The 15,370-nt window shown below is 43.3% G+C and overlaps 1 protein-coding gene across 1 annotated transcript in view; it reads left to right on the top strand.

The window, feature by feature from the left end:
- The window catches only part of LOC110517068 (disintegrin and metalloproteinase domain-containing protein 12), a 221,485-nt gene that overhangs the window by 183,674 nt on the left and 22,441 nt on the right, over positions 1-15,370 (top strand). Inside the window, exons 18-20 of the mRNA XM_036988835.1 lie at positions 1,595-1,703; positions 2,612-2,747; positions 8,485-8,602. Coding sequence (XP_036844730.1) covers positions 1,595-1,703; positions 2,612-2,747; positions 8,485-8,602 — 363 coding nt within the window. The remainder of the gene's footprint in view (positions 1-1,594; positions 1,704-2,611; positions 2,748-8,484; positions 8,603-15,370) is intronic.

Consider the following 15,370-nt stretch of genomic DNA (forward strand, 5'->3'; position numbering starts at 1 on the left):
CCTACAGGTGTGTTATAACTACAATATGTTGTGATATACTACCTACAGGTGTGTTATGTTGTGATATACTACCTACAGGTGTGATATGTTGTGATATACTACCTACAGGTGTGTTATAACTACAATATGTTGTGATATACTACCTACAGGTGTGTTATGTTGTGATATACTACCTACAGGTGTGTTATAACTACAATATGTTGTGATATACTACCTACAGGTGTGATATGTTGTGATATACTACCTACAGGTGTGATATGTTGTGATATACTACCTACAGGTGTGTTATGTTGTGATATACTACCTACAGGTGTGTTATAACTACAATATTTTGTGATATACTACCTACAGGTGTGATATGTTGTGATATACTACCTACAGGTGTGTAATAACTACAATATGTTGTGGTATACTATCTACAGGTGTGATATAACTACAATATGTTGTGATATACTACCTACAGGTGTGTTATGTTGTTATATACTACCTACAGGTGTGTAATAACTACAATATGTTGTGGTATACTACCTACAGGTGTGATATAACTACAATATGTTGTGATATACTACCTACAGGTGTGTTATGTTGTGATATACTACCTACAGGTGTGTAATAACTACAATATGTTGTGATATACTACCTACAGGTGTGATATGTTGTGGTATACTACCTACAGGTGTGATATAACTACAATATGTTGTGGTATACTACCTACAGGTGTGATATAACTACAATATGTTGTGATATACTACCTACAGGTGTGTTATAACAACAATATGTTGTGGTTTCCTACCTACAGGTGTGATATAACTACAACATGTTGTGATATACTACCTACAGGTGTGTTATGTTGTGATATACTACCTACAGGTGTGTTATAACTACAATATGTTGTGATATACTACCTACAGGTGTGATATGTTGTGATATACTACCTACAGGTGTGTAATAACTACAATATGTTGTGGTATACTACCTACAGGTGTGTTATAACTACAATATGTTGTGATATACTACCTACAGGTGTGTTATAACAACAATATGTTGTGGTTTCCTACCTACAGGTGTGATATAACTACAATATGTTGTGGTATACTACCTACAGGTGTGATATGTTGTGATATACTACCTACAGGTGTGATATGTTGTGATATACTACCTACAGGTGTGATATGTTGTGATATACTACCTACAGGTGTGATATGTTGTGATATACTACCTACAGGTGTGATATAACTACAATATGTTGTGGTATACTACCTACAGGTGTGATATAACTACAATATGTTGTGGTTTCTTACCTACAGGTGTGATATAACTACAATATGTTGTGGTATACTACCTACAGGTGTGATATAACTACAATATGTTGTGGTATACTACCTACAGGTGTGATATAACTACAATATGTTGTGGTATACTACCTACAGGTGTGATATAACTACAATATGTTGTGGTATACTACCTACAGGTGTGTTATAACTACAATATGTTGTGGTTTCCTACCTACAAGTGTGTTATAACAACAATATGTTGTGGTTTCCTACCTACAGGTGTGTTATAACAACAATATGTTGTGGTTTCCTACCTACAGGTGTGTAATAACAACAAGAACTGCCACTGTGAGGCCCACTGGGCTCCTCCCTTCTGTGACAAGGCAGGCTTCGGGGGAAGTGTGGACAGTGGACCGATGAGGCTAGCAGGTACCCATTGTTACCAACCCAAAAGTCTGCTATAATGTCATGCAAAGTAGGCTTGGGGTCAATTCCTTATCCATTTAGTCATTTCAGATTGTTAATTGAAATTCCAATGTTCCTCATTGAGACTAGCCATGTTGCTATAGATGGCCATTGTAGCTAATGCCATTGTTCCTCATTGAGACTAGCCATGTTGCTATAGATGGCAATTGTAGCTAATGCCATTGTTCCTCATTGAGACTAGCCATGTTGCTATAGATGACCATTGTAGCTAATTCCATTGTTCCTCATTGAGACTAGCAATGTTGCTATAGATGACCATTGTAGCTAATTTCATTGTTCCTCATTGAGACTAGCAATGTTGCTATAGTTGGCCATTGTAGCTAATGCCATTGTTCCTCAATGAAACTAGCCATGTTGCTATAGATGGCCATTGTAGCTAATGCCATTGTTCCTCATTGAGACTAGCCATGTTGCTATAGATGGCCATTGTAGCTAATGCCATTGTTCCTCATTGAGACTAGCCATGTTGCTATAGTTGGCCATTGTAGCTAATGCCATTGTTCCTCATTGAGACTAGCCATGCTGCTATAGATGGCCATTGTAGCTAATTCCATTGTTCCTCATTGAGACTAGCAATGTTGCTATAGATGACCATTGTAGCTAATTCCATTGTTCCTCATTGAGACTAGCAATGTTGCTATAGTTGGCCATTGTAGCTAATGCCATTGTTCCTCATTGAGACTAGCCATGTTGCTATAGTTGGCCATTGTAGCTAATTCCAGTGTTCCTCATTGAGACTAGCCATGCTGCTATAGATGGCCATTGTTTCTACCACAGGATCTGGCTCCCCAGGTTCAAAAGGTATTGCTGTTTTCATGTACTTCATGTCTGTCTCTGATGTCATTTCCCAGACTACGGTGGCGTGGCGGTGGGGGTCCTGTTGACTCTAATAACCTTCCTGGGAGCCGGCCTCATCGTCTCCATCAAGAGAAAGACCCTCCTGAGACTACTCTTCACCAACAAGAAGAACCCTATGGACAAGATGAGGTGAATTAGAACCCTATGGACAATCTGAGGTAATACAGAACCCTATGGACCAGCTGAGGTAAATTAGAACCCTATGGACAAGCTGAGGTAATATAGAACACTATGGACAAGCTGAGGTGAATTAGAACACTATGGACAAGCTGAGGTGAATTAGAACACTATGGACAAGCTGAGGTGAATTAGAACCCTATGGACAAGCTGAGGTGAATTAGAACCCTATGGACCAGCTGAGGTAAATTAGAACCCTATGGACAAGCTGAGGTGAATTAGAACCCTATGGACAAGCTGAGGTGAATTAGAACACTATGGACAAGCTGATGTGAATTAGAACACTATGGACAAGCTGAGGAAATATAGAACACTATGGACAAGCTGAGGTAAATTAGAACACTATGGACCAGCTGAGGTAAATTAGAACACTATGGACAAGCTGAGGTAATATAGAACACTATGGACAAGCTGAGGTAAATTAGAACACTATGGACAAGCTGAGGTGATATAGAACACTATGGACAAGCTGAGGTAATATAGAACACTATGGACCAGCTGAGGTGAATTAGAACACTATGGACCAGCTGAGGTAATATAGAACACTATGGACAAGCTGAGGTAATATAGAACACTATGGACAAGCTGAGGTAATATAGAACACTATGGACAAGCTGAGGTAATATAGAACACTATGGACCAGCTGAGGTAAATTAGAACACTATGGACAAGCTGAGGTAATATAGAACACTATGGACCAGCTGAGGTGAATTAGAACACTATGGACAAGATGAGGTAATATAGAACACTATGGACCAGCTGAGGTAATATAGAACACTATGGACAAGCTGAGGTGAATTAGAACACTATGGACAAGCTGATGTAATATAGAACACTATGGACCAGCTGAGGTAATATAGAACACTATGGACAAGCTGAGGTAATATAGAACACTATGGACCAGCTGAGGTGAATTAGAACACTATGGACAAGCTGAGGTAATATAGAACACTATGGACCAGCTGAGGTGAATTAGAACACTATGGACAAGCTGAGGTAATATAGAACACTATGGACCAGCTGAGGTAATATAGAACACTATGGACAAGCTGAGGTAAATTAGAACACTATGGACAAGCTGAGGTAAATTAGAACACTATGGACAAGCTGAGGTGAATTAGAACCATATGGACCAGCTGAGGTAATATAGAACACTATGGACAAGCTGAGGTAATATAGAACACTATGGACAGGCTGAGGTAATATAGAACACTATGGACAAGCTGAGGTAATATAGAACACTATGGACCAGCTGAGGTAATATAGAACACTATGGACAAGCTGAGGTAAATTAGAACACTATGGACAAGCTGAGGTGAATTAGAACACTATGGACAAGCTGAGGTAAATTAGAACACTATGGACAAGCTGATGTAAATTAGAACACTATGGACAAGCTGAGGTAATATAGAACACTATGGACAAGCTGAGGTGAATTAGAACACTATGGACAAGCTGAGGTAATATAGAACACTATGGACCAGCTGAGATAATAAAGAACACTATGGACCAGCTGAGGTAATATAGAACACTATGGACCAGCTGAGGTAATATAGAACACTATGGACAAGCTGAGGTAATATAGAACACTATGGACAAGCTGAGGTAATATAGAACACTATGGACAAGCTGAGGTAATATAGAACACTATGGACCAGCTGAGGTGAATTAGAACACTATGGACAAGCTGAGGTAATATAGAACACTATGGACAAGCTGAGGTAATATAGAACACTATGGACCAGCTGAGGTAATATAGAACCCTATGGACAAGCTGAGGTAATATAGAACACTATGGACCAGCTGAGGTAAATTAGAACACTATGGACAAGCTGAGGTAATATAGAACACTATGGACAAGCTGAGGTAATATAGAACACTATGGACCAGCTGAGGTAATATAGAACACTATGGACAAGCTGAGGTGAATTAGAACACTATGGACAAGCTGAGGTAATATAGAACACTATGGATCAGCTGAGGTAATATAGAACACTATGGACAAGCTGAGGTGAATTAGAACCCTATGGACCAGCTGAGGTGAATTAGAACACTATGGACAAGCTGAGGTAATATAGAACACTATGGACCAGCTGAGGTAAATTAGAACACTATGGACCAGCTGAGGTGAATTAGAACACTATGGACCAGCTGAGGTGAATTAGAACCATATGGACCAGCTGAGGTGAATTAGAACACTATGGACCAGCTGAGGTAAATTAGAACACAATGGACCAGCTGAGGTAAATTAGAACCCTATGGACAAGCTGAGGTAAATTAGAACACTATGGACCAGCTGAGGTAATACAGAACACTATGGACAAGCTGAGGTAATATAGAACACTATGGACCAGCTGAGGTGAATTAGAACACTATGGACCAGCTGAGGTGAATTAGAACACTATGGACAAGCTGAGGTAATATAGAACACTATGGACCAGCTGAGGTGAATTAGAACACTATGGACAAGCTGAGGTAATATAGAACACTATGGACCAGCTGAGGTGAATTAGAACACTATGGACCAGCTGAGGTGAATTAGAACACTATGGACAAGCTGAGGTAATATAGAACACTATGGACCAGCTGAGGTAATATAGAACACTATGGACAAGCTGAGGTAATATAGAACACTATGGACCAGCTGAGGTAATATAGAACACTATGGACAAGCTGAGGTAATATAGAACACTATGGACCAGCTGAGGTAATATAGAACACTATGGACAAGCTGAGGTAATATAGAACACTATGGACAAGCTGAGGTAATATAGAACACTATGGACAAGCTGAGGTAATATAGAACACTATGGACCAGCTGAGGTGAATTAGAACACTATGGACAAGCTGAGGTAATATAGAACACTATGGACAAGCTGAGGTAATATAGAACACTATGGACCAGCTGAGGTAATATAGAACCCTATGGACAAGCTGAGGTAATATAGAACACTATGGACCAGCTGAGGTAAATTAGAACACTATGGACAAGCTGAGGTAATATAGAACACTATGGACAAGCTGAGGTAATATAGAACACTATGGACCAGCTGAGGTAATATAGAACACTATGGACAAGCTGAGGTGAATTAGAACACTATGGACAAGCTGAGGTAATATAGAACACTATGGATCAGCTGAGGTAATATAGAACACTATGGACAAGCTGAGGTGAATTAGAACCCTATGGACCAGCTGAGGTGAATTAGAACACTATGGACAAGCTGAGGTAATATAGAACACTATGGACCAGCTGAGGTAAATTAGAACACTATGGACCAGCTGAGGTGAATTAGAACACTATGGACCAGCTGAGGTGAATTAGAACCATATGGACCAGCTGAGGTGAATTAGAACACTATGGACCAGCTGAGGTAAATTAGAACACAATGGACCAGCTGAGGTAAATTAGAACCCTATGGACAAGCTGAGGTAAATTAGAACACTATGGACCAGCTGAGGTAATACAGAACACTATGGACAAGCTGAGGTAATATAGAACACTATGGACCAGCTGAGGTGAATTAGAACACTATGGACCAGCTGAGGTGAATTAGAACACTATGGACAAGCTGAGGTAATATAGAACACTATGGACCAGCTGAGGTGAATTAGAACACTATGGACAAGCTGAGGTAATATAGAACACTATGGACCAGCTGAGGTGAATTAGAACACTATGGACCAGCTGAGGTGAATTAGAACACTATGGACAAGCTGAGGTAATATAGAACACTATGGACCAGCTGAGGTAATATAGAACACTATGGACAAGCTGAGGTAATATAGAACACTATGGACCAGCTGAGGTAATATAGAACACTATGGACAAGCTGAGGTAATATAGAACACTATGGACAAGCTGAGGTAATATAGAACACTATGGACCAGCTGAGGTAATATAGAACACTATGGACAAGCTGAGGTAATATAGAACACTATGGACCAGCTGAGGTAATATAGAACACTATGGACAAGCTGAGGTAATATAGAACACTATGGACCAGCTGAGGTAATATAATATATACCAACAGGTAGGACATTAGAAACTAATATAATATAATATAGACCAACAGGTAGGACATTAGAAACTAATATAATATAATATAGACCAACAGGTAGGACATTAGAAACTAATATAATATAATATAGACCAACAGGTAGGACATTAGAAACTAGCCACATGGATTGGGCTAGCCGTTGTAGACTGTATGGATTGGGCTGTAGACTGTATGGATTGGGCTGTAGACTGTATAGATTGGGCTGTAGACTGTATGGATTGGGCTAGCCGTTGTAGACTGTATGGATTGGGCTGTAGACTGTATAGATTGGGCTGTAGACTGTATGGATTGGGCTGTAGACTGTATGGATTGGGCTAGCTGCTGTAGACTGTATGGATTGGGCTAGCCGCTGTAGACTGTATGGAACGGGCTGTAGACTGTATGGATTGGGCTAGCCGCTGTAGACTGTATGGATTGGGCTAGCCGCTGTAGACTGTATGGATTGGGCTGTAGACTGTATGTATTGGGCTGTAGACTGTATGGATTGGGCTGTAGACTGTATGGATTGGGCTAGCCACTGTAGACTGTATGGAACGGGCTGGCCACTGTAGACTGTATGGAACGGGCTGTAGACTGTATGGATTGGGCTGTAGACTGTATGTATTGGGCTGTAGACTGTAAGGATTGGGCTGTAGACTGTATAGATTGGGCTGTAGACTGTATGGATTGGGCTGTAGACTGTATGTATTGGGCTGTAGACTGTATGTATTGGGCTGTAGACTGTATGGATTGGGCTGTAGACTGTAAGGTTTGGGCTGTAGACTGTATGTATTGGGCTGTAGACTGTATGGATTGGGCTGTAGACTGTATGTATTGGGCTGTAGACTGTATGTATTGGGCTGTAGACTGTATGTATTGGGCTGTAGACTGTAAGGTTTGGGCTGTAGACTGTAAGGATTGGGCTGTAGACTGTATGGATTGGGCTGTAGACTGTATGTATTGGGCTGTAGACTGTATGTATTGGGCTGTAGACTGTATGTATTGGGCTGTAGACTGTATGGATTGGGCTGTAGACTGTAAGGTTTGGGCTGTAGACTGTAAGGATTGGGCTGTAGACTGTATGGATTGGGCTGTAGACTGTATGTATTGGGCTGTAGACTGTATGTATTGGGCTGTAGACTGTATGTATTGGGCTGTAGACTGTATGGATTGGGCTAGCCGCTGTAGACTGTATGGATTGGGCTGTAGACTGTATGGATTGGGCTGTAGACTGTAAGGTTTGGGCTGTAGACTGTAAGGATTGGGCTGTAGACTGTATGGATTGGGCTAGCCGCTGTAGACTGTATGGATTGGGCTGTAGACTGTATGGATTGGGCTGTAGACTGTATGGATTGGGCTGTAGACTGTATGGATTGGGCTGTAGACTGTATGGATTGGGCTGTAGACTGTATGTATTGGGCTGTAGACTGTATGGAACGGGCTAGCCGCTGTAGACTGTATGGAACGGGCTAGCCAGGCGTCTTCTAAAGTACCACGGTCAACCCCTAGCCAGTCGTCTCCTAAAGTACCACGGTCAACCCATTGAGTTGAAGTTAAGTATACAAATTCACACCTGGGGACTGATTTTGTGTATTTCATATTTATAAAAGACCCATTTTTGAAAGTGTAAATCTGTTGTTGTGTCACAGGTCGGTGGGGCCTAACAGATCCTCCGGTCCAAGCCATAGAGATTCCCCACGTGGCCAGCCTCAAGCCCAGACACAGACACCGCCACAGAGACAGAAACACAGCAGCAGCATCTTCAAGGTTCATTTCTCTTCTTCCTCCTGTCATGACGTTGGCCTGGGGGTAGGTTTATGACAGTCATAAATACCTACAGTACCATACAATACCATACTGTCATGACGTTGGCCTGGGGGTAGGTTTATGACAGTCATAAATACCTACAGTACAGTACAGTACCAAACAGTACCATACAATACCATACTGTCATGACGTTGGCCTGGGGGTAGGTTTATGACAGTCATAAATACCTACAGTACCATACAGTACCATACTGTCATGACGTTGGCCTGGGGGTAGGTTTATGACAGTCATAAATACCTACAGTACAGTACAGTACCAAACAGTACCATACAGTACCATACTGTCATGACGTTGGCCTGGGGGTAGGTTTATGACAGTCATAAATACCTACAGGACCATACAGTACCATACAATACCATACTGTCATGACATTGGCCTGGGGGTAGGTTTATGACAGTCATAAATACCTACAGTACCATACAGTACCATACTGTCATGACATTGGCCTGGGGGTAGGTTTATGACAGTCGTAAATACCTACAGGACCATACAGTATCAAACAGTACCATACAGTACCATACTGTCATGACATTGGCCTGGGGGTAGGTTTATGACAGTCATAAATACCTACAGTACCATACAGTACCATACAGTACCATACTGTCATGACATTGGCCTGGGGGTAGGTTTATGACAGTCATAAATACCTACAGTACCATACAGTACCATACTGTCATGACGTTGGCCTGGGGGTAGGTTTATGACAGTCATAAATACCTACAGTACCATACAGTATCAAACAGTACCATACAGTACCATACTGTCATGACGTTGGCCTGGGGGTAGGTTTATGACAGTCATAAATACCTACAGTACCATACAGTACCAAACAGTACCATACAGTACCATACTGTCATGACGTTGGCCTGGGGGTAGGTTTATGACAGTCATAAATACCTACGGTACCATACAGTACCATACTGTCATGACGTTGGCCTGGGAGTAGGTTTGTTAGCCAGGGTTCGTGAAGATAACTACTAATGTACATCTTTCAGATGAGACTGAATTAAGGTGACGATTAATGTTGACTGCTATTGATGTAAAATATTACTAGGTCTTTAAGAGTTTATTCGGAAGATAACAGCTCTATAAATATTATTTCGTGGTCCCTCGACTCTCTAGTTAATTACATTTACATGATTAGCTCAATCAGGTGATATTAATTACGGAGAAAGGATTTTATAGAATAGCATGTCATATCACTTAATCCGGCATAGCCAAAGACACGACACTCCTCTTTCAATCTCTCCCCCCACTGGCTTCCTCACACACAACAACAGCTAATCCCACCCATCTATCTCTCTCTCTCGCTCTCTCTCTCTCTCTCTCTCTCCATCCTTCTCTCCTCCCCATCTCTCTCTCTCTCGCGCTCTCTCTCTCTCTCTCCATCATTCTCTCCCCCCATCTCTCTCTCTCTCTCTCTCTCTCTCTCTCTCTCTCTCTCTCTCATCCTTCTCTCCCCCCATCTCTCCCTCTCGCTCTCTCTCTTTCTCCATCCTTCTCTCCATCCTATTCTCTCCCTCCCTCTATCTCCCTGTGTGATATGTTATTTTCACACAATCGGCAGCTAATTCAAATCCAATGAAATGTCTGGCGCCCAGCGGAGGTGGTGTACATAATGGACCTCTGCTGAGAGAAACCCCGCTCTGGTCGCGCAGTGAAAGATGCTTGTTAATAGAATAAATTGTTTTATTTTTGCGTGACACACACCGGGAATATTGATATCTAGTCAATTGTTGTTGGGTTTTCAAAGCCGCAGGCTGATACGTTAACAACAACAGAGTGTTATATTCAGGTGACAGGCGTTAACAACAACAGAGTGTTATATTCAGGCTGATACTTTAACAACAACAGAGTGTTATATTCAGGTGACAGGCTGATAGGTTAACAACAACAGAGTGTTATATTCAGGTGACAGGCGTTAACAACAACAGAGTGTTATATTCAGGTGACAGGCGTTAACAACAACAGAGTGTTATATTCAGGTGACAGGCGTTAACAACAACAGAGTGTTATATTCAGGTGACAGGCGTTAACAACAACAGAGTGTTATATTCAGGTGACAGGCGTTAACAACAACAGAGTGTTATATTCAGGTGACAGGCGTTAACAACAACAGAGTGTTATATTCAGGTGGCAGGCGTTAACAACAACAGAGTGTTATATTCAGGTGACAGGCGTTAACAACAACAGAGTGTTATATTCAGGTGACAGGCGTTAACAACAACAGAGTGTTATATTCAGGTGACAGGCGTTAACAACAACAGAGTGTTATATTCAGGTGGCAGGCGTTAACAACAACAGAGTGTTATATTCAGGTGACAGGCGTTAACAACAACAGAGTGTTATATTCAGGTGACAGGCGTTAACAACAACAGAGTGTTATATTCAGGTGACAGGCGTTAACAACAACAGAGTGTTATATTCAGGTGACAGGCGTTAACAACAACAGAGTGTTATATTCAGGCTGATACTATAACAACAACAGAGTGTTATATTCAGGTGACAGGCGTTAACAACAACAGAGTGTTATATTCAGGTTGATACGTTAACAACAACAGAGTGTTATATTCAGGTGACAGGCGTTAACAACAACAGAGTGTTATATTCAGGTGACAGGCGTTAACAACAACAGAGTGTTATATTCAGGCTGATACTATAACAACAACAGAGTGTTATATTCAGGCTGATACTATAACAACAACAGAGTGTTATATTCAGGTGACAGGCGTTAACAACAACAGAGTGTTATACTCAGGTGACAGGCGTTAACAACAACAGAGTGTTATATTCAGGTGACAGGCGTTAACAACAACAGAGTGTTATATTCAGGTGACAGGCGTTAACAACAACAGAGTGTTATATTCAGGTGACAGGCGTTAACAACAACAGAGTGTTATATTCAGGTGACAGGCGTTAACAACAACAGAGTGTTATATTCAGGTGACAGGCGTTAACAACAACAGAGTGTTATATTCAGGTGACAGGCGTTAACAACAACAGAGTGTTATATTCAGGTGACAGGCGTTAACAACAACAGAGTGTTATATTCAGGTGACAGGCGTTAACAACAACAGAGTGTTATATTCAGGCTGATACTATAACAACAACAGAGTGTTATATTCAGGCTGATACTATAACAACAACAGAGTGTTATATTCAGGTGACAGGCGTTAACAACAACAGAGTGTTATACTCAGGTGAATTACAAAGCTTCAGTTCAGATTCAGATTGAATCAATCTGTTCCCTGTAAGCTCAAATAACTTTTTGTTGTTGACGTGGCAGGATGTGATTGCGTTATTTCAACTGAAACAGAACTGATGTATTGAGTTGAAGGAACTCAGGAAGGATAAAAGGAAAAGGCTTTGTGTTTTGAGTTGACGTGTGTTACAGGTGCATAGACCTTCTGGCAAGGTTTTAGTTACCCGTCCTGTAGTGTCTGATTTTAGTGACCCTACCTGTGGTGTCTGGTTTTAGTTACCCGTCCTGTGGTGTCTGGTTTTAGTGACCCTACCTGTGGTGTCTGGTTTTAGTTACCCATCCTGTAGTGTCTGGTTTTAGTTACCCTACCTGTGGTGTCTGGTTTTAGTTACCCTACCTGTGGTGTCTGGTTTTAGTGACCCTACCTGTGGTGTCTGGTTTTAGTGACCCTACCTGTGGTGTCTGGTGTTAGTGACCCGTCCTGTAATTTCTGGTTTTAGTGACCCGTTCTGTGGTGTCTGGTCCTGTAGTGTCTGGTCCTGTAGTGTCTGGTCCTGTAGTGTCTGGTCCTGTAGTGTCTGGTTCTGTAGTGTCTGGTCCTGTAGTGTCTGGTCCTGTAGTGTCTGGTCCTGTAGTGTCTGGTCCTGTCATGTCTGGTCCTGTAGTGTCTGGTCCTGTAGTGTCTGGTCCTGTAGTGTCTGGTTCTGTAGTGTCTGGTCCTGTAGTGTCTGGTCCTGTCGTGTCTGGTCCTGTAGTGTCTGGTTCTGTAGTGTCTGGTCCTGTAGTGTCTGGTCCTGTAGTGTCTGGTCCTGTAGTGTCTGGTTTTAGTGACCCGTCCTGTAGTGTCTGGTCCTGTAGTGTCTGGTTTTAGTGACCAGTCCTGTGGTGTCTGGTCCTGTAGTGTCTGGTCCTGTAGTGTCTGGTCCTGTAGTGTCTGGTCCTGTAGTGTCTGGTTCTGTAGTGTCTGGTCCTGTAGTGTCTGGTCCTGTAGTGTCTGGTTCTGTAGTGTCTGGTCCTGTAGTGTCTGGTTTTAGTGACCCATCCTGTAGTGTCTGGTCCTGTAGTGTCTGGTCCTGTAGTGTCTGGTCCTGTAGTGTCTGGTCCTGTGGTGTCTGGTTCTGTAGTGTCTGGTCCTGTAGTGTCTGGTCCTGTAGTGTCTGGTTTTAGTGACCCATCCTGTAGTGTCTGGTCCTGTAGTGTCTGGTCCTGTAGTGTCTGGTTCTGTAGTGTCTGGTCCTGTAGTGTCTGGTCCTGTAGTGTCTGGTTCTGTAGTGTCTGGTCCTGTAGTGTCTGGTCCTGTAGTGTCTGGTTTTAGTGACCCATCCTGTAGTGTCTGGTTCTGTAGTGTCTGGTCCTGTAGTGTCTGGTCCTGTAGTGTCTGGTCCTGTAGTGTCTGGTCCTGTAGTGTCTGGTCCTGTAGTGTCTGGTTCTGTAGGGTCTGGTCCTGTAGTGTCTGGTCCTGTAGTGTCTGGTTTTAGTGACCCGTCCTGTAGGGTCTGGTCCTGTAGTGTCTGGTTCTGTAGTGTCTGGTTTTAGTGACCCGTCCTGTAGTGTCTGGTCCTGTAGTGTCTGGTTCTGTACTGTAATGTCTGGTTTTAGTGACCCGTCCTGTAGTGTCTGGTCCTGTAGTGTCTGGTCCTGTAGTGTCTGGTCCTGTAGTGTCCGGTCCTGTAGTGTCTGGTCCTGTAGTGACTGGTCCTGTAGTGTCTGGTCCTGTAGTGTCTGGTCCTGTAGTGACAGGTGACAGGCGTTAACAACAACAGAGTGTTATATTCAGGTGACACTAAAACCAGTCCTGTAGTGTCTGGTCTTGTAGTGTCTGGTCCTGTAGTGTCTGGTTTTAGTGACCAGTCCTGTAGTGTCTGGTCTTGTAGTGTCTGGTCCTGTAGTGTCTGGTCCTGTAGTGTCCGGTCCTGTAGTGTCTGGTCTTGTAGTGTCTGGTCCTGTAGTGTCTGGTTTTAGTGACCAGTCCTGTAGTGTCTGGTCTTGTAGTGTCTGGTCCTGTAGTGTCTGGTCCTGTAGTGTCTGGTCCTGTAGTGTCTGGTTTTAGTGACCAGTCCTGTAGTGTCTGGTCTTGTAGTGTCTGGTCTTGTAGTGTCTGGTCCTGTAGTGTCTGGTCCTGTAGTGTCTGGTCCTGTAGTGTCTGGTCCTGTAGTGTCTGGTCCTGTAGTGTCCGGTTCTGTAGTGTCTGGTTTTAGTGACCATTCCTGTAGTGTCTGGTCCTGTAGTGTCTGGTCCTGTAGTGTCTGGTCCTGTAGTGTCTGGTCCTGTAGTGTCTGGTGCTGTAGTGTCTGGTTTTAATGACCAGTCCTGTAGTTTAGGGAATAGGGTGCCATTTTGGAGGTAAGAGGAGAGAGGTCTGTTTGATGTAAGCAGGGTTCAGGTGAGGTCAGGAGCTGTTCAGGGTTATAAGGGAGAGGGGTGTTTGTGACTGAGTGGAATACATTTTTAGTCCCCCCCCCCCACACAGCTGTGTGGTCTGTGGCTCTGTCCACCTAGACTAGTTCAGACGTCCCCTGTCTCTCTCTCTCTCTCTTTGATATTGTTCCTGAATGAGGACCCAGGGAATCCGGGGAACTAATCCTAACCCAGGGAATCCAGGGAACTAATCCTAACCCAGGGAATCCAGGGAACTAATTCTAACCCAGGGAATCCAGGGAACTAATCCTAACCCAGGGAATCCAGGGAACTAACCCTAACCCAGGGAATCCAGGGAACTAATCCTAACCCAGGGAATCCAGGGAACTAATCCTAACCCAGGGAATCCATGGAACTAATCCTAACCCAGGGAATCCAGGGAACTAACCCTAACCCAGGGAATCCAGGGAACTAATCCTAACCCAGGGAATCCATGGAACTAATCCTAACCCAGGGAATCCAGGGAACTAACCCTAACCCAGGGAATCCAGGGAACTAATCCTAACCCAGGGAATCCAGGGAACTAATCCTAACCCAGGGAATCCAGGGAACTAATCCTAACCCAGGGAATCCGGGGAACTAACTCTAACTCTAACCCAGGGAATGCTTAATGGACTAGAGGAAATGTTGTGATTTATAACAGTGTGAGGATAGGATAGGAATGGAGAAGAGAGGGAGGAGAGGAGAGAAAATGAGAGGGGGAGGAGGGGGAGGAGATGAAGGAGAGGGGGAGGAGTGGAGAGGAGAGGAGATGAAGGAGAGGGGGAGGAGTGGAGAGGAGATGAAGGAGAGGGGGAGGAGTGGAGAGGGGAGTGGAGGTGGTGAAGGAGAGGGGGAGGAGTGGAGACGAGATGAAGGAGAGGAGGAGGAGTGGAGATGAGATGAAGGAGAGGAGGAGGAGTGGAGAGGAGATGGAGAGGAGGAATGTTGACGAGGTGAAGGAGAGGGGGAGGAGTGGAGAGGAGATGAAGGAGAGGGTGAGGAGTGTAGAGGAGATTAAGGAGAGGGGAGGAGTGGAGAGGAGATTAAGGAGAGGCGGAGGAGTGGAGAGGAGATTAAGGAGAGGGGGAGGAGTGGAGAGGAGATTA

Source organism: Oncorhynchus mykiss, chromosome 1 (assembly GCF_013265735.2).
Source record: "Oncorhynchus mykiss isolate Arlee chromosome 1, USDA_OmykA_1.1, whole genome shotgun sequence".
Lineage (NCBI taxonomy): Eukaryota > Metazoa > Chordata > Actinopteri > Salmoniformes > Salmonidae > Oncorhynchus > Oncorhynchus mykiss.